At 36.3% G+C, this 25731-nt stretch overlaps 1 protein-coding gene across 2 annotated transcripts; it reads right to left on the bottom strand.

Moving 5' to 3' along the window:
• Window positions 1-2445: 2445 nt before the first annotated feature.
• LOC107698642 (mothers against decapentaplegic homolog 4-like) lies at window positions 2446-24253 on the bottom strand. Of its 2 annotated transcripts, none has more exons than XM_016499705.1 (12): window positions 23952-24253; window positions 20548-20788; window positions 13184-13358; window positions 12993-13016; window positions 12486-12704; window positions 12199-12405; window positions 9190-9285; window positions 9039-9092; window positions 8289-8472; window positions 6316-6484; window positions 4949-5087; window positions 2446-2919 (listed from the first exon to the last, which is right to left on the bottom strand). In XM_016499705.1, the coding sequence occupies exons 2-12, from the start codon at window positions 20782-20784 to the stop codon at window positions 2708-2710; spliced, it is 1716 nt and encodes a 571-aa protein (XP_016355191.1). In that variant the 5' UTR covers window positions 20785-20788; window positions 23952-24253; the 3' UTR covers window positions 2446-2707. The 2 variants fall into 2 exon arrangements, with proteins under 2 accessions (XP_016355191.1, XP_016355190.1); XM_016499704.1 differs by having other exon boundaries at window positions 20548-20793.
• Between the last annotated feature and the right edge of the window lie 1478 nt (window positions 24254-25731).

Genomic DNA, 25731 nt, shown 5'->3' on the forward strand with positions numbered 1-25731 from the left:
TACGGTAGTATACCGTTTTTGGAAGTGGAAAAAGACCGTATAATTTACAGTGAATAACTGTAAATTGACATTCCCAGAATTCCCTGCGTTACATTTCAAATTTGATGTTTTTTGTTGTTGAAATAATTATGTTTCTTAGTTTTTTGTTATCAGTTTTGTATATTAGGGTTGTGTGTTACACCTAATGTTGTTAAATGAATGTTTATTGCATTATTTCAGTTTCATGTGTGTTACCATGATGGTGTTTAGTGTTTGTGTGAATGACACTGTGCACCTTCTATATATGTTATTATTTAAAAGCTGCTTGTGATGGGCTTTGGTTCATCATGTGACTTTCTCATCACCACCTGCTTTTGGTGGTTATCAGTGTATTACAAAGGTACAAAACAGATTTCAGTACTTCAGTAGGTTGGTATATTAACATTATATCAGTTAATGAAATTACGGTATTTAACTGTAAATTTAAGTTAAAACCGTAAAACCTAAAACGTTGCTACCGTATTTTTTATGGTAAAATTCCGGCAACCACAGCTGCCGGTTATTTACCGTAAATTTTACAGAATTTTTTTTACAGTGTACAAATATTAATTATATTTGTATAATTGTAACTGTAATTATATTTGTAGGACCTCCCATAATTTATGCTCAATTTATTAAAACAACTAATTTTTAAAAATAAAAATTTACAGTAATCTATGAAAGGGCCAAGCAATAATAAAAAAATAAAACCATCTCGAGATCAAAGTCATTACAATGCAATATTAAACTCGCAGTTTTTTGAGAAAAAAAGTCTAAATAAAATGTTGAGAATAAACTCATTCAATTTTAAGAATAAAGTCATTTTGTTTTGAAAAAAAAAACATTACATTTTGAGTAAAAAAGTCCAAAATAAAATGCTGAGAATAAACACACTGGTGTCGTGTTCATTTTATCTCATTGGACAGTGTTGGTCAGCGTCTGCAGTGGCGCAGGTCGTAGAGAGCGAAGCTCGTGGAAGCAGCATATGATGTAATCGACCAGAGTTCGAATATACCTTTTGCCGAACTCGCTCTTCTTGCTTTTTTCATCACATCACATCGGAAAAGTGGAAATCAATTGCCTAACGAGTGTTTAATAATGATGTATTAATTGTGTAGGTTTCAGGGTAGGTAGGCTATAGGGAGGGCTTTGTTGTATCAATAAGGCAGCGTCTATTTAATCATTTTAATAAAATCATTTACACTCTATGTTAATATTGCATCCTGTTAATGTACAACAATGCTGAAGTGCAAATAGTATATGTCACTATTTATAAACATAAATAGCATCTAATTACTATTTACACTTATTGCAAAGATCTGCTACTTTTACATAGCGTAAATAGAATCGCTATTTTCACTTTGAATAGCACATCGCTAAAAATGCTGCTGTTGTCACTTAGTGTTATTAGAATATATCATTATTTTCACTTAGTGTATATAGAATCTATGGTTATTTGCATTATAGTGTAAACAGCATCTATTGTTTATTCTCAACATTTTATTCAGACTTTTTTCTCTAAATTTAATGAGGGTTTTTTCTCAAAACACAATGACTTTATTCGTGAAATTTAATGATTTTATTCTCAACATTTTATTTCGACATTTTTCTTGAAATTTAACGAGTTTAATCTTGCATTATAATGACTTTAATCACAAGACGGTTTTATTTTTTTATTATTGCTTGGCCCTAATCCTCTTCTGTAGTAATCTGATAAGAATCACCATTGCATAAACAAACAAACTCAAAACATCTGGAAACATTTCAGTTATTTTGTCAGGAATTATTCAGAATTTGGCAGGAAAATGTGCATAATTAATTAAAAATAATGTCATATTTAGGGCTGCAAAGGGGCAGAACATTTCTGGTAAATTTCCAGAAACTTTCTAGAATTTTTTGGAAATGTTTCCGCCGCTGTTCAGCCCTCATCATAATACAAAAAATATATATAAAAATTCTTACAAACAGTCTTCATTCTCTTTAAGCAAATATGTGAACCTGGACTACAAACCAGTCATAAGGGTCAATTTTTTAAAATCGAGTTTTATACAACATCTGAAAGCTGAATAAATAAGCTTTCCATTGATGTATGGTTTGTTAGGAGAGGACAATATTTGGCCGAGATACAACTATTTGAAAATCTGGAATCTGAGGGTGCAAAAAAATCTAAATATTGAGAAAATCGCTGTTAAAGTTGTCCAAATGAAGTACTTAGCAATGCATATTACTAATCAAAAATTAAGTTTTGATATATTTGCAGTAGGAAATTTACAAAATATCTTCATGGAACATGATCTTTACTTAATATCCTAATGATTTTTGGCATAAAAACAAAAATCGATAATTTTGACCCATACAATGTATTTTTGGCTATTGCTACAAATATGCCCCAGCGACTTAAGACTGGTTTTGTGCTCCAGGGTCACAAATTCATTTTTTATATTAGAGCAAAATATGACATAGACATGTTTTTGTGAGATTCACCCGAAAAGAAATGCAACATTTCACTACAGAACAATAAAATGCACTGAAATATCTTTCAAAAACATGAATTTTAGAGTAGTGAATTTCAGCTGTGTTTTCATTGGGATTCCAATGACTGCACACTGTAGCACGTAATGTGCTTCGCACGCTTACTGTAGTGAGTCCAGTATCTGTGTGGTGAGTGTTTGCTGTGTATCGTTCGCTCTCAGTTAGCTGGTCCAAGGTCTGCCAGTGGCATAGTGTGCAGCACCTCGTCCAGCAGCTGCAGCGCCCGGTGCAAATGCACCTCCACCCAGCAGGGGGTGTGCTTGATGCTCTGCCGTGGATAGTCAGGACCCCAGCCCTTCACGAAGCTCAGGCGCAGGATGCACAGCCTCCGGAGATCATCCACCCCAATCCCTGCTGCCGCTGACAGGCCTGGAAACAAACATTCCCAAAGTCAGGCTACAGAACTGAAAAAATCTATTAAGGAACTATCTGTAAATCTGATACAACTTAAAGGGGTCATATGATGTTGCTAAAAAGAACATTATTTTGTGTATTTGATGTAATGCAATGCGTTTATGCGGTTTAAGGTAAAAAAAACACATTATTTTCCACATACTGTACATTATTGTTTCTCCTCTATGCCCCGCCTTTTTGAAACGCGTCGATTTTTTCAAAGCTCATCGGTCTGAAAAAGCGAGGTGTGCTCTGATTGGCCAGCTATCCAGTGCGTTGTGATTGGCCGAATGCCTTAGACATGTGGGGGCGTGTTAGAACGAGCCGTTTTAGGTAGGTGTGGCTGACTGAACTTTTATAAAGAATATCTCTTTGGATTTGAGACTTTAGTCTTTGCAACTTTACAGATCTTCTTTATGCACCAAGAGCTTGTAACACTCCAAAGAGAAAGGTAAAATTTAAATCACATCATATGACCCCTTTAACAAAAGTAGTTTTCTATCCTGTATTGACTTATTTCCTGTTGAAACAGGAAGTCAGAAGGATTTGATGACCTCAAAGCTAACAGACACAGGCCATGCACACACTGTAAAGTTTCAGGAGAAACTGTCTGTTAACTGGCACTCTTTTTTTATTGCTTTTTTCCCTATCACATATTTTAGTAATCATCAAAATTAGAATCGAAAGCTTAAACAATTATCCTGTGAAAACCGTTTTTAAATCTGTTTTGCGTTACTATGGAAATGGTACTTTAAAACCTTTTAGTGGGCTTCTCCCCCTAGCCGGCGTTATCAAGTGTCATTTTACAAAATTCACTACATAATGTTTTGATCAAAACTTTTTCTAATCTTGACAAAACACATGGTTAGAAAGGTCTAGAGAGTCTCCAGGTTCCATATTTGGTAGTTATTTTGTAACAGATGTAATATTGAGACAGAAATTTATTAATTTGTGACAGGAAAATGCATTAAAAAGTTGAATGGAGTTTGGGTGTCACCCGGTGGCTATTTTTGGTATAACGCCTAAACAAAATCTCACAGAAACCTCAATTTTTGTAATATCAACTTCAAATTTGGAACATAATTTATTTAGACATATGGCCTTGATTTCATAGCAATTTTAGATTCTAAAATATTTTGTAAAATATTTATTTTATACATATTTAAAAAATTGTACGGTACATTTTCTTTACAGTAAACTTACATAACTTTTTTACACTTTCATTTTTTAAAATGCTTTCACTTCAATAATAATATGCTGATCGTCTTCTTTAAAAAGAGACAACCATTTGATAATACATTTTCATGTCTATGTTCAAAAAGGGAGGTGACAGTTAAGAGGTTAAATATGGTAGCGAATCCCCTAAATTACAGTTTTGTGTGTGTAAGGAACAGAACTCATCGGCAGAGCCGCTGTGTTTTGTTTATGTTTGGAAAGCTTCTTCGCAGAGCACATTCTTGAAGGGTTGCCTTGTTCATTTATTATAAGCGATGATTATTAAACATCTTTGGGATTGTTGTTTGGGCTCAGTTTATAAAGCGACCCAGTTTATTGAGTTACCAGAGTAGGCAGGTGCAGGTCAAGATATTTTGGTATGTGGCGTATTTCCAAGATTTGGATTAAAGTTTGTCATGAGCTTCTTCTTATTTGCTCTTTTTGTTCTAGGAAGATCTGCCAACACTAATGAGTCGAAACGTACCACCGCACACACAGAAAGACACAACTCTGATATGTGTTTAAATACATCATGAACAACTAGTTGTCCAGTTTGGTTCTGTACACACTGCCTAGAATTTCTGTAAATGCGGTTGTCACTGCCTGCATTTTTCTGGAGTAATTTCGGTTGTAGAATGCGGTTTTCACTCCTGTAAATTACTGAACCATGTGTGTACAGAACAGAATTAAGCACTGAAAGGTGAATTGACGACCGAATTTAGCTGCAATGTGTATGTGTGAGTCCCAAAACCCTCATTTTGACTTCACGGTGAATAAAGCAGACACTCACTGACTGCAGGAGCGATTCCCCCAACGCTTCCTGGTCCTGGAATATTCCCTGCCACCGCTGCGGCCTGTGCTGCCGCCGCCGCCGTAGCCGTTGCCGCCTGCTGCTGCATCTGCCTGTGGCACTGCCTGAGGTCAAAGACCTGCAGAAACCACACAACACACTCACAGCAATGACAAACACAGACCTCGCTGCCGTGTCCTAAAACAACGGCTGACGAGAAGTCATCTGGACAGGCTTAAAAAAAGTCGAGCTCTGGATCAAGCAAATCTAATGTGACAAGAAGCAAAAATACACACAGAGCTCTCAAGTGCACAAAGGTATTCACTGCCCATCGAGGCTGGTATTATAGGGGTCATAATAGGAGAACTTTTCCTTGATTTTTTGAGATACGAGTAATTATAATAGCATGACTGCACTATCAAGTACTATGAAAACATACTGGGATGAGTTCATTAAACACTGCAGCACAAAGCGGTATTTCAAAAGGGAAATAAGGAATTTGTCTAAATGTATCTATGATTTATTTTACATTTTTAAATATTTATTTATATTTTAAATTCAAAAATATAAATAAATCGCTTTTCAATTGCTTGACAAATAGGCATATATTGACAAGCTGCTTATTTAATTTTAAAATATAGTTTTTTATATATATAAAATGCAAAATTTAGTTAGGTTTAATAATATAATAACCTTTTCAAATTGATAAATAAATTGATTTTTAGTTGCTTTTTTATTTTGCTGCATGTAACTTAATTTGAACTACAAAAAAAAACAAGAAATTTTATTAAACAAATATGCAGATGGTCTAAATTAATCCATTTATTTTTCAATTTGAAAAGTGATTTATTAACATTTTGGATTTTGAAGTGTTATATTTTAACCGAAAAAAGCAGTATCTCAAAGATTAAATAAAAAAATAATAAAAAATAATAATAAATTACTATTAACTATAAATTAAATCTATCTATTTATTGTTCATTTCAAAAGTGATTTATTTAAACAAGCATTTTTAAATGTTTACATTTAATTATTGAAATACTTTTTTTGGTATTTTTTTGTGATTTATTAACATTTGGATTTTTTTAACAAGTAAAATGTAGATAAAATACAATAAAATAAGCATTTAAAAAAAAAAAAAAAAAAAAAAAATTTAAAAAAAAAAAAAAAAAAAAAAGATTTTATCAAAGATAAAAGACTTTTTCAAAGATAAAGCTTTCATCTAGTTTTCTACAAAAATCAATGCTATTTGACTGGCACTATTAACGTTGCATCATTTCCTCCCATAAATAATTTTTACAAATATGATGAACCCCTTAAATGTATTATTTCTGAAGTCTACAGTCAGCAAAGCTGGTATCTTTTACCTTTATGTAGGCCCCTGGGTAGATTTTGTGCACTGCATCTCCTGGCGCTCGACCCGCTTCTCTGTCCAGGTAATAACTCTGCACAAAGACGGCATGATCGCTCATGCAGCGCATCCACACATCGCCCTCGCCGCGACACTCCAGCTGCACTCCTTTACCTATGTGCAACCTGCAGACAGAAAGACAAGACAGCTGGAGAATCAGTGACTGAAACAGCACTGCCTTTACAACATTTCTCCTTCCATCAGATAGTAATGTAACACAAATAAACACATGCCACCGAGTGTCATAACCAAAACCAGATGTGCCTTTGATGTCTTACAGTCCATTTCATCAGTTTGTTAAAGCCAGTTATTTCCCGGCTGTTACTCTCACATAATCTGTTGTTTATTATTGTTCATCACAGTGTCAATCTGGCACAGTAAGACGTTTTTTGCAACATGTGTGTTAAAGCAAACATAAAACCTGTGAAATTCATCTATACACAAATAAACACGTATCACACACATATAGCCTCTAGGGTCTGGACAATATAGCTTGATATTTTTCAGCCTTTTGATGATTTTCATCGTATTTATGGTAAAAAGGTATATATATATATATATATCTTTTTAATCTGATTTTAGTCATCAGTATTATTTTAGCATGATTCACATATTAATATTAATTTTCGTTTAGGTTCTAGTAATTTTGTGATGTGCTTTAGTCCTTTCTATTAGCTTTAATAATGTTAGTAATTAAACACCTCTATTCTAATTCATGCAGTGTTGTTATTGTTAGGTAAAACTAAAACGATTTATTTTATTGATTGAAATAAAGCTGAAATAAAAATCTAAATATTAAATGAAAAAATAAGCTTAAAAACTTGAATGAAAATGAGAAATGTTGCTTTGGAAACTAACTGACATAAGTTGATAAAACTGAAATGTTAACTAAAACAGTTAGAAATAATCAGAATAACAAAAAGACATAAAATCACTAAAACGTAAACTAAAATAACATTAAAAATATAAAATAAAAGCTGATTCAAAACATTATTCAATTAATAAATACTATAATTGTATATAAAATAACACTGATTTCTCCTCCTTGCTCTAAAAATGTCTTTCTTCAATAGCTTGAAACTGTCTGCATCTGCACCAAGAATCACCTTTGTTTGATGCCCTTACAACTCTAATTTTAGCGCTTTCATTCAAGTTGTGAAGAAATATGAAACAATTCTACTGGCATTGGTATTTAAAACTTAAAGGAACACTCCACTATTTTTGAAAATAGGCTCATTTTCCAACTCCCCTAGAGTTAAACAGTAGAGTTTTACTGTTTTCGAATCCATTCAGCCGATCTCTGGGTCTGGCGGTAGCACTTTTAGCTTAGCTTAGCATAGATCATTGAATCTGATTAGACCGTTAGCATCTCGCTCAAAAATGACCAAAGAGTTTCTATATTTTTCCTATATAAAACTTGACTCTTCTGTAGTTACATCGTGTACTAAGACCGACGGAAAATGAAAAGTTGTGATTTTCTAGACCGATATGGCTAGGAACTATACTCTCATTCCGGCGTAATAATCAAGGAACTTTGCTGCCGTACCATGGGTGCAGCAAGCGCAATGATATTACGCAGTGCCTGAAAATAGTCCCCAGCTAGGGCTAACGGTCTAATCAGATTCAATGATCTATGCTAAGCTACAGCTAAAAGTGCTACCGCCAGACCCGGAGATCGGCTGAATGGATTCGAAAACGGTAAAACTCAACTGTTTAACTCTAGGGGAGTTGGAAAATGAGCCTATTTTCAAAAATAGTGGCGTGTTCCTTTAATAGCTAAATAAAAAGGACATTAAAATCATTGTCAAATACACAATGCTGGTTTTACATCTGCAACAAAGTAATACGGAGTAAATCGTGAATATTCAATATATGACTCAGCTCTGAGATTCATTGGCTGGAACAGTTGTGTGATTGCGGCACACATACCTGGCGCGCTCACTGGCGTCTGTGCGGTGCACATTACTGAGCTGACCCAGGCAGAAGCGGTCTCCTCCTGAGGGGTCCACATACCCGTCAATCGTCACCACCGGACAGCTGGACAGCACTTTAAACATCTCCCCCACCTGCACATCCATCTCAAAGTATGAGATGGAGCACCAGAACTCAGGACCTGTGGATGCAGCGCATACTGAACTGAGTCTGAGAACATGAGCAGAAATGAAAGCATATTGGTGAGACTATTTAATGTTTTTGAAAGAAGTCTCTTATCTTCACCAAGGCTGCATTTATTTGAACAGAAACACAGTAAAAACAGTAATATTGTGAAATTTTATTACAATTTAAAGTAGCTGTTTTCTATTGTAATATATTTTAAAATGTAATTTATTCCTGTGATCAAAGCTGAATTTTCAGCATCATTACTCCAGTCTTCAGTGTCACATGATCCTTCAGAAATCATTCTGATATGCTGATTTGCTCTCAAGAAACATTTATTATTATTAGCAATTGTTAAATCAGTTGTGCTGATTAATATTTTTGTGGAAAATGGATTCTTTCTTGAAGTTCTACAATTAACAGCATTAATATGAAATGGAACATTTTTTGTAACATTATAAATGTCTTTACTGCCACTTTTGATCAATTTAATGTGTCCTTGCTGAATAGAAGTATTAATTTCTTTTAAAATTCTATTAAATTGTGTGTTTTAGTGGGGAGAAGACTATATAAAGTATAAACCTGGATGGTTGGAGACTGGAGGGGGGAAAGACGCTGAACTGTGATGCTGAGACCCTGATAGAGAAAGAAATAATAATGGATTAATTCAGTTCTATTAAGAATAATGGTATATTTGCATGCATGTTTGTAGCAATGTTTAAGGCAAACGTACAGAAGTGTGGGTGATGGAGAGGAGGCTGGTGGCCGCGTCCGTTTTGCTGGGGTCCTACTGGAGTGTAGGAGGCTGTGCTGCTGCCTGTCCAGTTTGCTGCAGCAATTTAAAGATTAGAAATGTTTTGTGTATGAAGCAATGAAAAGATCATAACACCTAAACAGGCATGACGTGACAAGTTTCCAGCGACAAGTATTTTATCGGTCTACACTGAAAGAGAAAATATATGCCAAACATGCCAAAACTACGGCCAATAAATGTGATGTTTGATATACGGCTTTGAGGAGTGCAGTTTGGATAAATGAGATTTCACTGTGGGCGGGGCTACAGAAACAGAAACCAAGATGTTATTATTAACTAATACAAAAATTATTAAATATTTTCATTAATTGAAATAAAGCTGAAGTAAAATCATAAATGTTGATGAAAAACTAACCTTGGCAACTAACTGAAACAAAATAAATGCTGACGTACTAAAATTACTAACACTAGAACTAAAATGTAAAAAACATTAAAGCTAAAGAAAAGTATTAAATAATAATAAAAATGTCTAAAACACATAACAAAATTACTAAAATGTAAACTAAATTTAAAAATGAAAATGTTACATTTAAAATAAAAATAAAAAAAGTTATAAAAAATATAAATAAATACTTTAATAATATATAAAAAATAAAATAAAATAAAATAATGATAATAATAATAATTGACAGAAACGGGTTTTATTTATCAAATAATATAATAGCATAAAAATAACACTTAAATAACTAATTACTACAGGTATCTGCAGGATTTTTAAAACCAAATTTAAAACTTTTTAAAACCTTTTTAAGACCTTTTTAAGACCTGCACAAATAAAATTAATACCAAATGAGTGGAGGAGGGCAATATCTATGGTAACTGTAAAATGACTGTAAAAAGCATGATTTACAGTTCAGATGCAGTTTTTCACAAAAACAAAAAGTTTTATTAAATGATAAGCTTCACATTTAAACAATTTTTAAGAAAAGAGATGAGTCAAAATTATCCATTATTATATTAATTTAAACAATTATTATTAATCAATTATTATATTAAAAAACATAAATATATCTTAGCGTCTTAATTATCTAGATTTTTATAATGCTTTAGCATTAGCTTATTGTCGATCCACTGGTTCACATTTACAACTGAGTGTTTGCTGCATATGGGTCGATTTTCCCATTGGTCTGAACAAAAACAGCAGACGGGCTTATTGAAAATGCACATTAATTATGGTTTCCCCGGTAACAGCTGTACACAAAGCAACGCAGCACGTGACTTTGAAACATGCAGCGCTTGTGTTTAATGAGATCATCGCCTTTTGAAGTTTATTCATCTCATTAAGCCGTATCGCAATTCTTGTCTTTCCGTCCCCAAATTTAAGACCTCCTGAAAACATAATTAAGACGTTCTTGTACCATTTAAGAGCTTTTATGCCATAAAATGTATAGCCTTAAATCTCATACAACTAAACTGAAGACTTTTTAAGGACCCGTCAACTTTCCTAATCTTTGAGAATGCCATTGTTTTTCACTCACTGAAAGTTTCATTTGCTTTCTGCTCTCTTCACTGCATGCACAACCGCATGTCTGAATGTAAGCAACAGTTAACTGTAGTAGCAACCCGTGTCACCGTAGGACCCAAACAGCTCTACTGAGCTGACATTGATGTGCTTGATATAAATTTGATTTTATTACAAAACAGCGTTTGGCATTTATTTCATAATGTCAAAAGGCTTTGCGATCCCGATTCATGTTCACCGGAGTCACTGGTTATTTGAGGCACACAAATATTTGCAGCTTTTTGGATGGGTTCAGAAAAGTACACTGTATTTTCAGGTTTTTGGTTTAAAACAACTTGAAACAGCAGACGGGCTTATTGAAAATGCACATTCATTTCAGAACCGCAGAAATATAGTGGCTTCCCCGGTAACGGCAGTACACAAAGCAGCACAGCAGCTGACTTTGGAGTGAATTCCAAACGGAAGTCAGCATCCCTGTGCCCTACTCCCTTTGAAGGGCAGGGCCCTTGAAGTGTGTTCTTTGAAGGGTGTAGGGCATTACTGTCTCGTATAAGCGTTTGGAAATGACTGACCAAATTTTACCTTGACAACTCTGTGCGTGTGTGCAGCATTCAGCACTCCATCAGTTGTTCCAAATAAATATTTCTTCTTATTATTTTATTCAAATATTGTCTAATTGTGTCTTATTTACTATTAAACGTTTTCAAACTAAACTTGCTTACACTACAGTCTTAAATCATATTTCTATCACTGACGAAAAATAGTTTGTATTACATTAAAACAGACAAATTTAATTAGCCTATTCTACTTACATTTGTATGTGAAGTCGAAATCAACCCCAACTTTGCTTTAAAAAGCATCGCAAGATCTCCTAACCGAAGATCACATGATCACAAACGAAAATCACTTCCGTGAAGTGACCATCATATGTTCCCTTCACTAACGGGCTTCTGGAAGGGCCCTTCGTGAAGGGATTCAGTTGTTCACTTTCGTTTGGAACATCCCTACAAATGGCGTCCCCTTCCCAAAGTGCCCTTCAAGGGTGCAAAAAATCCTTTTGGAATTCAATTCGCCCTTTGAAGCGTGCAGTGCTCATGTTTATTTAATGAAATCATAGCCTTTGTTAAGCTATAATCGCAATTCTTGTCTTTCCGTCCCCAAATTTAAGACCTCTTGAAATCATAATTAAGACTTTCTTGTACCATTTATGACTTTTATGGCCTTACATTTGATAGACTTTAAGGACCCGCGGGAACCCTGTTACTAAAAATCTAGCTTAATAAATTGGAAGAGGAAACATGTAAACCTCTTTTCAAAATAAAGTTTAACCAGAATATGAACCTTAATCAGAAAATGATGTGCATGTAAACATGGCATTGTAACACCAGTCAACAAACTCAAATGAACACAAACAGGATTTATCACTAGTCGTGTTGTGATTGTTTAGGTGGCGGTGCTATACTCACTGTGAAAGGAGCCTTGCGTCTGGGAGTGTTTGGAGCTGTTGTAGCCGTTCTGGTTGGGTGGAGGCTGGGGTGGGACAGGGGTCTGTGGGGGTCCATGTGTGGGGGTGGAGGGGGGAGGTGTAGGGGTCATGACTTGACCCTGAGGAGACGCAATCTGAAGTAAGCCTTCACCGTGACCTCCCTGCATCGGCATCATAGAGCCTGAAGCTGAAAGACATGAGAGTTTGGAAGATGACACTGTGATTACAACAGCTGAAAGTCCTGTGTGGCCAGCGGTCAGCTCTTACCGGTGGGGGAGAGGGGCATGTTGGAGTAAAGGGTGACCGGTGGGGGGGCGCGGCTGGGTTCTGAAGGCAGCTGTAGAGGAGGCAGTGGCTGGCCGTAGTGGTCCGGAGGAGGGAGTTTCATCGCCCCCTGGTGGTCCTGCTGAGGAGGCAGGCCAGGGGGAACGTCCATCTGAATGCAGTCGTGGCTGTACTCTTCCTTTATTAGTCTGCCAGTGGGACCTACATACCAGCCAGAGGACAAATCGAGTCAGTTCATTAAAAAAATTAAAAAAATTCACAGATTCCTTTGGGCCTTAATCGAATCAGTGAATCTGTTTTGAACCTGTGTGGAATGGCAAGTCATTTTTTTGTAGAAAAACTTAAAATAACACTGTTTATCATCATGTTCAATATTTCATAATTTCGCAACTTTATCTGTTCATTAATAAATATTTCAATAAATAAATTCATATTTTTTAAAAATATATATTTTAGAAATTGTATAATTTATCATTTGATTTAATGTACCCGTGTTTTGAAGACTAAGACCAACTTGAGATGAGAGGAAAAAAAAGACAAAATAGAAAAACAATATTACAATATGTTTTCCTTCACTGCTAAAAAAGCATGAGACACTATTTTTCCAGGCACAGGAAGTGCTGCACACAGCTCAGTAATGTCTTGGTTCATGGTGATGAATGAAAGGACAGCAGACTTACCGATGCCTGGTGACACCACTCTCTCGTAATGGTAAGGGTTCACACAGACATTATCGTATTTGAGGTCAAATGCGTACTGGCAGAATTTCACATGCTTCAGCTCATTCTTGTGAAGGTCGGGCCAGCGCCACAACCGCGCATAGATTACATGAGGAAAACCTTTACGCCCAGCAACCTACGGAAAGAAAACATGAGAAACAAGAGAAGGAAGAGTTCATGAGGATTACAACATAGTGTAATAATACTGTAGGCAAAATAATCTGTTAAGTACTGCACAATAACATAGATATTAACCAGTCATGGGAAAGTTTTCAACCAATTAAAATTGAATGTGCCAAGCATTAATATAAAAACTTTATTAGTGGTTTAAATATTTCACACAATTCAATTCAGGTAATTTTCTAAATTATTGACAAAATGATGCAGCCATACACCAAGATAGTGGGTCATGATTTGGTTCAATTTCATTATTTTGGTACATTAAAACATGCCTTATAATAGTAGTTATAATCTATTACTAAATTATGTGATCACTACAGTGTTATTTTAATATTATTTATGTACTAATTTTAGTTTAGTAAATTATAATAAACAACAATAAATTATAGTATTTTATATTTATATTTTTGGGACATTTTATGTGCTTTTTATTAGCCTAGTTTTTAAAAAACAATTCTACCTAGCCTATTTAATTTATTTCAGTTTTTAAAATGTATTATACATTATATTAATAAATGTATATATTGATATTAATGCATTTCAGTTATTATTACATTTATTTCTAGTTTTCATTTTTTTATTTTTCTATCTAATATTTACATTTTATTTCAGCCTTATTTCAATAACTTTCAAAGCTAAATTTCAAAGCTAGTTTTAGCTTTAGTTAACAATAATATTGTATTTAATGTATTTTAATTACATATTGTATTTTTTTTATAGATATTAGAACATTTAAACTGTGTGAAATACATGTCATTTTAAAATCACAATTATTTAAAAAAAAATGTACGTTTTATATAATGTAATTAATTTTGGTTAACTATCGATTCCTCACACTCCTCAGCAAAGGCATAGTTTTAAATTGTACTTTTGGCCTGCATGTCTATTATTGACAGATGGGAACCGAGATCAGGAACTAAACAAACTCATGTCGCCCATGCGAGTGATGATGTGGCTCAGTGCACTGGATCACATGACCTATCGCTATGCCACTCTGAAACTTCTGCTAAATGACCAAAACGTTTTAACAGGAATGCAATAGCATGACAAAAGAGCGCCACATGATCCTGAACGCACACCGAGCATAAGGTCATGTGTTGAGTTTTGAGTGCGCATCACAGCTGTAGCAGGACAGCAGGACAGCAGGGAGGACGTATGTGTGATATGATAATCCTCTGTAGATTAACACTAGAGGCATGACGCTACAGTTGTGCACTAGCAGCATGATACGAGAGCTGAGCAGAGGGATAAATCCAGCTGTCAGGGACACTTAGGCAGACTCACTGAAACAGACACAAATGTGGTGGGGCTGCTAACCAAAAGGACCAGGGTTCAAACCCTCAAACCCCAGAGCGGACAAAAGAGTCTCACTGGTCACTAAAGCCAATTTACACCAGGTGGACATCTCCATTGCATTATACAATTGCAGAAAATAAAAAAAAAATTATTCATTATTAACAATGACGTTAAAAACTTGAAAATTCAACTTATTTGTCTTTATAAAACCTACATATTAAAACACATCTGACACAAACGCTGGTGAACATGTTCTGATATGAATAATATTCCCAAACATCTTCTGACGCAATAACCATGTGCTAGTGATTTTATGGTGGTTTTGGGATGTTGTTGCTTTACAGAGCGCCTAAAATTCACTTAAATTAGATATATGTATCGGGAGGGAAAATCCACAATATCAAAGATCAACTTGGGAGTCATTTTCGATGTTTATTTCTAAATCTCAACAAGTTACGTTAACACTCACTCCTTGTGGAATAAACATGTGAAATACTTTTCCCATTTACCCATTAATAGTATGAAACATCTTGATAAATATCGATATCAAAACCAGAAAGAGACCTTAATGTGGTAAAATCTGTGTAAACCATGACCTTAAATTTAGTACACTGTAAAAAAGTAGTATAAAATGAGTACACTGTAAAATAAAATAATATAGTATTATATAATAATATAGTATTATATATAAAATATTTAATAATGTCACGTTTTCAGACACTTTATTGCATGTTAATTGCAATTAAATGAAAATATAGTTTTACTTTATATTAAATGCAATTAGCTGAATATTAGTTAATTAGGACTACATCTTTCTATATAGTTTCATAAATACTTATATTGTCTTTGAAATTTTGTTAAAGTGTACTGCTAAATGTACTGACAAGCATTTGTAGCAAACTAAAATATACTTTACAGTCATTTCTATTTAAACTAAGTCATGTATTTAAATAGTTTTGTATTCACACATATGTAATGAATTTGCAATTTAATACATTAATATATTAACATTTAAAATTACAGTTAAAATTATAGTCAAGTAATTTCCATGTGCTTTAGTATGTTAGTCAACACATCAAAATAGGTGTACTTCTTTAAAGCATGACAAAAGATTAATAAAACAATGATTTCAAATGTACTTTAAAGGGATAGTTCACCCAAAAATGAAAATGTGAAGTTTATCTGCTTACCCCCAGGGCATCCAAGATGTAGGTGACTTTGTTTCTTCAGTAGAACACATTTGATGATTTTTAAGTCCAACCGTTGCAGTCTATCAGTCGTATAATGCATGAACTTTTAATTTGCCATGAAAGTCATGAAAGTGAACTCTAAGTACACGTTTTGTAGCCTTTTATTAATTTTATATTATCTGCACGTACATTTTTTTTTAAAAATACACTTAGGATTTGAAGTACACTACAAGTGCACATTCAATACACTTAAGTGCCACATGGTAAAAGACAAAAATAAATGAATATACAAATAAAGTAAAAAAAAAATATATATATAATAACAAAAAAGTAATATAGTTCATTAGTCTAACTGTAGGTTATATTGTAAAGATACTTGATGCAATAATATTTGTGGTAATAAGAATATTGGTGATAAATAGGTAATAATAATATCTGTGCAGTCAGAGGTGTTTGTAGTAAGTTTATGTCTCTTTTTCTCCATTCTCTCACTGTCTGTGATAAGGTCAGTAAGTCGTGGGTCTGGGGAAGTCGTGGCCTAATGATTAGAGAGTTGGACTCGTAACCCAAAGGTTGCGGGTTTGAGTCTCGTACCGGCAGGGATTGGAGGGGGGGGGATTGAATGTACAGCACTCTCTCCCACCTTCAATACCACGACTGAGGTGCCCATGAGCAAGGCACCGAACCCCCAACTGCTCCCCTTCACTGCTGTGTGTGTGCACTTTGGATGGGTTAAATGCAGAGCACTAATTCCAAGTATGGGTCACCATGCTTGGCCACATGTCACATCATTTTCTTTTTTTTTATTATAAAGGTGACACATTATGTCTTCACTCAGTAGTTCAGCTTTACTGCACCAGATCCTCTGTTACTGCACATTCACTGCTTTTTTCACTTGTGTTGCCCGGATATCATCACATCTTGTGTGTAAAGAATAGCGTGTACTATCTACCAACAGCCCTTCTACACAGAGGAAAAAATAGACGGCCTTAAGTTAACCCGGCCCCTTTCCTGTGTTTTAGACAAAACAACCTTCCCAGCCTCTCCTCCACCCCTCCCTCAAAATCTGCCCATACGAAAGGGTGGGGAAACTGCACAGACGCCATCCTCCTCCATATAAACCACCACTTTTACCTTGAGGTTGCTGAGGCCTTGTGATGAATGTCTCTCTTTGTAGCTGCTGTCAATCATCTAGTATCCATGGAGACCGATGCTATTAGCATTGGCTGAAGCTGCGACTGCATCAGTCTCCCATATGAAAGCCGTATGTTCAGATGTGGGTGGTGTGGATGTGATTAGCGTCGGGCCTCAAAGCAACACCCAATCACTACGTTTATTCAATGGACAATGCCTTGATTATTTACATTGTCTAGCTTTATTTATCGCAGGAGTCACAAATAGATTAGGGGAAACACAATTGTGTGAACAATGTAGGAAAACACACTTTCCAAAGTTATTCTAGACTGGGGAAAGGTAGTTTATACAGTGGTTGACCGATATGAGTTTTTAAACGGCCAATGCCAAAACTGTTATCTAGAGAGCAGGACGGACGGTGAATCTCAGATAGAGTCTACAAACTTTTCTGAGCTGTTTTTTGGGGGGAATTCTGAGGTATGGATTTAAACGTGGTAAAACGTGTTTACTACATAATCTATTAATTATAACTTGCATTAGCCATCAATATAAGTTATTTGAGTGGTTTTATGGAGTTCGGTGTGCTGCTGATGACCAATATAAAAAAAACATACACTATTGTTCAAACGTTTGGGGTCAGTAAGATGTTTTTACTGTTAATACAATAACAAATATTGGTTTATATTTCAAATAAATGCTGTTCTTTTGAACTTTCTATTCATCAAAGAATTCTAAAAACAGGGCTTTGAAGTCAGTTCAAGGAACGAAAGCAAAATCCGGAAACGAACGAAATTTTGACAGGAACATAACCAGAAACAGAAACGAAATCAAATTTAATAGTTCCGAACAGAAACGCTTATTTGAAATGGCCATTAACCGGTTAATAACATTATTTTATCGTTTCGTTTAGTATTTGAATTTTGCAATCAACCAATCATGAATTCGAATAGTACGGCCTATGCAAATGTGGCATTGATGCATCCAACGAGTGAAATGCCCGCACTCAGCTGTAAATTCATCAAAGTCGCAATGGCAACACCCCGGCGTTAGAGTTTTTCAGAGGATATGTCACGAACTGTCAAGCATTAAGCCCCGTTCACACCAAGAGCGATAACTATAAAGATAACTATAAAGATAACGATATTAGCGTCCACACCAGCGAACGATATCGTCTGTTTATTCTAAGCGCACACGCGTCTGCCACTTTAAATTCTTGAGCTCGTTACAGCAGGATGGATTGTGATTGGCTGTCAGTGTTTTATCGTTCATCAGCTGGAAAAAAAAACCTTTTGAAAGTGATCACAACGATATCGTTTCTCTGTATCGTTATCGTAATAGTTGTGGTGTGAACTATGCTATTCTTTAATACTGAGAACGATTTTTAGAACTATATCTTTATCGTTATCTTTATAGTTATCGTGCTTGGTGTGAACGGGCCTTTAGACCTACATTTAAGTGAAAATGAATGACAGGGAATACGCAGTTTGTTGTGTGTTTAGAAACCAGCGATAGATCAGCGTGTAGAACACAGAGTCACACAAGGTCACATCTCGCAAAAAAACTCGCTTTAAATATAAAAAATATAAAATATAAAAACTCTTTAAATATAAAAAACGTACTTACAGTCTGTGAGTCAGAACAGCCGGCATTGTAGTCTACTCTACCAGACCACTGATTTGTAGTCGTGTCCTCTTTTGGAAGACCAGACAAAGTAGTTTCGCCTTCGCAACGAAACACAGTGTCACACACGGCGGCCTAGAGTGAGCGGCGGCGGCCTACAGTGAGCAGAGGCCGGGGGCTAGAGTGAGCAGAGGCGGCAGGCTTGAGAACAGCGCGGCCGGCGGATTCGACGAAGGAGCGTCCGGAGGACTTGTGGCAACCACCTGTGACGACCCCGGGCTGGACTCCGCTTCGTCCACAGTGAAAGCCGATCCGGTGATCCACAGCGCAAAGTTGATGTATTTCCTCAGCAACCAGCACGGATCAGCTCCAGGCATGACGAAGCGATATTGTCCTCTTTTGGAAGACCAAACAAAGTAGTTTCGCTTTCACAACGAAACACAGCGCCTTCACGACATAGCAGCGGCGGCAACAACAAAACTACAGCAAAAATAAAAGTTACGCCTTCTTTCTTTGCGTGAACATTTGGGCGGCGTTATGCAAATCTTCCCACATAGTGACGTAGACATGTGGGGGGCGTGTTAGAACGAGCCGTTTTAGGTAGGCGTGGCTGACTCTTAACTTTTATAAAGAATATCTCTTTGGATTTGAGACTTTAGTCTTTGCAACTTTACAGATCTTCTTTATGCACCAAGAGCTTTTAACACTCCAAAGAGAAAGGAAAAATTTAAATCGCATCATATGACCCATTTAAATAGTACAATCTGTGCCATTCAGCGCGTCCACCGCCTCACTGTGCTGTTATAGCTTACGTGAAGGATGATAACTTAGGTCGATAATGCTAGTGAAGTACAAAGCCTATAGTTTACATAATAAATAATATTTTAGCATCCAGGTACGTCACGAATATGGGCATTACCTGAAGGATCATGTGACACTGAAGACTGGAGTAATGATGCTGAAAATTCAGCATTACCATCACAGGAATAAATTACATTTTAAAATATGTTCAAATAGAAAATTATTATTTTAAATGGTAATAATATTTCAGAATATCACTCTTTATACTGTCTTTCTGCTCAAATAAATGCAGCCTTGGTGAGAAACTTCTACCAAACCCAAACTTTTGAAGATTAGTGTACTGTATATATAATGCAATTTATTGATACTAAATTAGATGGGAATTAAAGGGATTATTTTACACAATATTTACTCAGAAAACAGAATCAATCTGCCACAGCTTGCAACAAATCCAAAATTGTATCTATTTATTTGTTTGTTAGTTTCATTCATGTGACATCTCTCACAAATGAATGAAACAAAGGAATCACGACTGAAATGTTGCTATCTCCAAAGAATATTGGATTTCTTGACAGTTTGAAACCATTTGAGTGTGCAAGAGGGTGTTTATTTATATTTATGCTATATTCACTCAAATTTCAGAAAACAAAAAAGCATGCATTATGCATTGAGAGCACTCTTGGTAGATTTGAAACTACCGCTTTTCTTAAGCAAGATATTGGACATGGTTACTGCCCAATAATCCCAAAACAGCCAATATCTACCAAATAATCGACTTTGGCCAATCTATCAGTCTACCGCTAGTTTTTTGTAACAAAGACACATCCTCACCAAATAGGTCCCATGAAACCCTTTAAACACCTTTACCGCTGTGTCATGTCCAATCAAACCTTCACATTGACAGAATGACAACCTAAAACAGCAATTCGGTGCCTGCCTGAAGAAGCCATCTAACACTAAGTAAAGCAGACAAGAAAAAAGCCTGCCAAATGAAGAAATGACTCATCCATTCAGCATTAACATTTGGAGGGATTCCTGTCATTCACTGCATTAAAGCAAATGTTAATGGTTCAACCAACATCAGTTACTGTAAGCGTGGTTTACCTGTAGGCGTCCGTCCAGCGTCCTCTGGATGGTCACACACTTGCTGGGATGGACTCCATTGGTGGTGATGGCGGTGATGAGGGAGTCCAGCTCATCCTTCTTCTCCTTCAGTTTCTTGACCAGGCTCTCGATGGCACGCTTGGCGAAGCCCTCGTTTTCTCCGCCCTGCCTGTGGCACATCAGACTGTGCACGATACTCAGGCAGGCGTCATTACTGTTGGGAGGGTTCACGGACATCCTGCTGCTCTGACAGATGGGAAAACAGAACAGCAGCATCAACACACACGACTCTTACACGCTGCATCTAGTATGCCAACACACTGTCAATGCCGTAGTAATGCTTCATGGACATCAGTGGAAGAATTATGCTCGTTTTCCTAATAGTGTATATTTACTGCCATTAAAGGTGATGTGTGCTCCAAACCGAATTGCAAAAATAATGAATGCTTCCAAACTGGTTTCCCAAACACTCACCAACTCTGTCTGACATGGTTTGGTCAAACAGGTTTCATTGATTAAGGCGAGGGTGACATGTTGGAGCAGCTACATTTAGATGGTACAGTATACTATACTACCTATTGAATACGGCCCAGTAGCTATACACTTTATACTGTCTACTATTTGCTGAATATGGATTTCACAAACAGTAGGAAAACCTGATGTCACATGATCATCGCCTTGCATCTGAGTGGCATCCAGTTTTTAGATTGCAAATAGATTGTTAGGTTATTTTGTATGGAAGTCAAACACATGGCATGTGTAAGAAGAATATTATGGCCACAAATTAAGAATTTGTTCCCACAACTTTTATGTATTATTACGTTTTTATTCATATGTTTCCTTGCTTTAGTTAAAACATGTCCACATTGTACAAACTTTTTCTATCATTTAAGTTCATTTAGAACCATATTGTACAAATTCGTCCCATCGTTTTAGTTAAATTGTAGCCATTTATACAAATTCATCCCATCGTTTTAGTTCAATAGTGGCCATTTATACAAATTCGTCCCATCGTTTTAGTTAAATAGTGGCCATTTATACAAATTCATCCCAACGTTTTAGTTAAATAGTGGCCATTTATACAAATTCATCCCATCGTTTTAGTTAAATAGTGGCCATTTATACAAATTCGTCCCATCGTTTTAGTTAAATAGTGGCCATTTATACAAATTCGTCCCATCGTTTTAGTTAAATAGTGGCCATTTATACAAATTTGTCCCATTATTTTAGTAAATTGTGGCAATTTATACAAATTTGTCCCATTATTTTAGTAAATTGTGGCAATCTGACTACGTTGTAATAATTTGTTCTCTCATTTTAAAATCGATAGTGGGAATTAATTCTTAATTGTGCATGTCGTTTTTCCTGAATGTCAAGACGAGGCTGTCTTTTCTTTTTGTATTGCTGTAAAAAAAGTGTATAAAAATGTAAGTCTTTTGGCAGTTTGATCAAATAATGAGTAAAAAATATATAATTTGTCACACTGGGAAGTGGGAATGGAAGTGGAGTGCATTGGAAATATGGGATACAGTATTCCATGCGGTGTGCTTTATCATATTACTGGACATCGTAATAGACCATCTGCTTCATGTATTCAGAAAAAGTGCATATTTGCACAGTATACATACTACATACTGCAGAAATAGTGAGGGTACTAGATTGGTATGCAAGTCCAAATATACCAAATATTTAAAAAAGCAAAAAAGCAATAACACAGAGTAAAAAGACAGCCAACAAATGGCTTTATTCTGCCTTCAAGTGCACCTGGGAAACTCGTACTCCCAAGTCAGGCACTCGTTATTACAAATTTGCATTTAAGTCACATAGCCTAAACAAAACAAAGCAACTGTGAACAATATAATCCCCAAAAAGTACATCTGAATTCACAATGCTAAAACAATTAAAATACAGCATGTCAAATTAAAGTAACTTGCAAAATCATTCAGTATTCACTGCAGAATTGCTTTCCTCTCACTGATCTCTATAAAGGTTACAGATAAGCCTATGTTGTGTGTAAGATATCTATGTTATAGATCAGTATTTTCACAATGTTTCAAATAAACACAGCCTCTTCCAACATCACAACTCGGCAACTCGTGTTTTATCAAGAAATTTGATTTTCTGCACTCGTAAATATGACTTTGCCTGGTCGGAACTTGTAATTACGACATTTCTGACTTCACTTGAAGGCCACATACTCACAGTTTTCCATGCACAATGAACTGAGATAGGGGGAAAAAAGTGTTTTAATATCAAAAAATGTTTTAACTGCATATGCTGTAAGTGACTGAGGTGCTTTAAACAGCTGTGATGAATTTGAATTCGTGTTCTGTACATAAGAGGCAGAACTTCGTGCTGCTGTGATGAAAACCCCTGTGATCTTTGCACGAGATGCTGCAAGTGCAAAAGTGCAAGATTTCTAGAGTGCAGTGGTAATTGAGAGCTGGTGGAGCGCTGACGGATCCTGACACTTCAGATCTCTGAGCATCATCAACTCTAATCTGGGGGGAGCGTCTCTGAGACCCTTATTATCAGACTCAGCGATGCTCTCCATGTCTGCGCAAGTGGCCCTTGAGGCAGAGCACCAGAGGAACAACTTTACATTAAGACAGAATATACAATGCCATGAACTGATAATATTTGAGAAAGAGGGTTCTTTTTCATTTTTTTCTCACTGACACACTCATGCATTATTCCTCTCTTCTTATCTGGGTGTATTACTCGGTTATTTCATCATATAGCTATAGTACAGTGTACTTGACTAAAGCATGGCAGCTTGATTCAATAGGACATTCGGATCCAAACCCAGCTTTAGGCATCTCACAGTACGACGAAGCCCCAAGGTTTATGGTCCCATTTTAAGATGTAGACACTTATTAACAGATTTAACACGCACTACTGTATGAGAGTATGCCTAATTCAACAGAAAGCCCTTGTTTAAACTATACCTTACCCAAGTAGGATTATACTGCAGCTCATAAAATGCCATGCAAAGTTAAAGCCAAACTGTTGACTGCTCTGCAGGCAAACAAACGCATAATCGGTCACGTGACGTCATCGAGTCCGCCGTCTAAACACTTCACGCGCGCAGTCTGGTAACTAACTAGTCGGCTCGACAAAACCAAGGCGAACTGATGAATGAACAGCCTCCTGCTCGTGAACTTGCTGGGAGAGGGTGGACATGTCAGTGTCTCGAGACTCTCTAGACAGTTACGAAATATTTCAAAGCTCAGACAAGGGCAAAGATGAGCTATTGCGACACGGCCAGGCACACCTTTGGCGAAACGTGCTTCTTAGCGAGCGAAATGTATCGCTGAATCCGCTCGGTTTCTTATACGGTCTCGAATGGTGCAACGTGCATTTACAAATTAATAAGACAAACACACCAAAAAATAAATACTCACACATCGGTCGTATTGTTGCAGAATAGTGAAAAGCTGTCTTCTGGACAAGGACGGAGAGGTAGAAATTCGCGTCCCCTTCCCCCTCCAGCATCTAATCTGAGTGTATCGGGGTCGATAGCGGACTATCAGGCTCGCTGTCTCCGCGTCCTGGCCGCTCGCTACAATCACAAAAGCGGGTAGACATTGTGCGCTGAGCGTCTCGCCCGGCTCCAGCCAATAGGAGGGCGAGTCTCAAAAGGACGGCGGCGCTCAGCCAATCACGACGCGGCTCTCACGGCTGGGCCCCCGGCCCGAGCGCTGTCTGGGTCGCGTCTGGACTGACATATCGGCGCGACTGTTTTTTTAAGGTGGCGCCGGTGAGATTACTCCGCCCCGTATCGGCTCACCCCACCCCATTCATCCCTCCTCAGCTTCCATCGATGATTGAAATTTACAACAGCCAGTGATGGCTACTTTTAGACTCGCACTCCAGGGCCGCATGCAACGAGCACTAGAAAACATGTATCATGCTCTTATTAATAAAGGACTAAAATATACAACGGTGCCCAAAAGTCTGAGCTCACGTTGAAAATCTGGGATTTCGTTCATTTAAAACTTGAAATAAACAAAAGGTGTAGGGCTAAAAACAAAGAAAGCATAGTCATTACATACAAAAGATCAGATGTTCTAGCATTTTCACTACTTTTGGACGCAAGTAGATATATTTTACAGGAACCGCATACAGTAGCATGCACATATTTTAGTTAAGTTTGCATATGCAGTGAGCATCAAATGTGAGCAGACTCCAAAAGGCTTTTACTCTTTAATTTTACTTGTTGCAGTCAAGTGTTTTCCAGCAATCTGTCTTTAATCTCTCATCAACGGAGCGACTTTTAGGAGGCCCCTCATATGATTCCCTCCCTTGACCTTTCACCTGTCCTGAAATCTTTTTCTAACCCTCTCCCTTTCAGCTAAAACAAGAAGTCACCTTCAGCCCTTTCTCGTATCCTCTTACAAAGCATTCACTATTTACATAAGACATGTGCATACCTAAGATTTTACTGCTGATTCAATTATAATGCAATGCCTGGGGAAGTTCATTTCCCCCCTAAAGTTGTCATTTATGTCTACACACTTGTATTGGCTTGATCTGTGACTTTTATATATAAATAATTCTAACACTCTTAAATGAACAATGTTAATCAAAAGTTATGTTAACGAATAGTATTCCGTCTTCTGAGGCTAAATATCTGTATGTAAAATGTACGATGTATATATTTTAAGATTCAAATGTTTTAGAATATGTTTTGACTGTTTTCTTAAATGGATAGTGCACACAAAAAATGAAAATTCTGTCAAGTTACTTGACTTTACCCTCTGATTTCCATTCTAAGGACAAAAGATCTCGCGACTTCACTTGCTCACCAGTGGATCCTCTGCAGTGAATGGGTGCCGTCAGAATGAGAGTCCAAACAGCTGATAAAAACATCACAATAATCCACAAGTAATCCACACCAGTTTGTAAGAAACAAATGCATCAAGATGTATTTAACTTCAAACTGTTGCTTCCGTCTAAAATACAAATAATATTGCTTTCTCCAGTGAAAAAGTAATCTTGTCTGAATCAGGAGAGAAATATGCACAGATAATATTAATATAATATAAATAAGCTCCATTTACAAGCAAAAAGAGTCCAAAAAAGTTCTAAATAAATATATATATTAGTAGATTTCGATGTGAGCACAAGGGATGGACTTTATCACTGGACGTTAATATGGCATTATGGATTATGGACTCGTGG

This window comes from Sinocyclocheilus anshuiensis, unplaced genomic scaffold (assembly GCF_001515605.1).
Source record: "Sinocyclocheilus anshuiensis isolate Anshui unplaced genomic scaffold, SAMN03320099.WGS_v1.1 scaffold150, whole genome shotgun sequence".
Taxonomy (NCBI): domain Eukaryota; kingdom Metazoa; phylum Chordata; class Actinopteri; order Cypriniformes; family Cyprinidae; genus Sinocyclocheilus; species Sinocyclocheilus anshuiensis.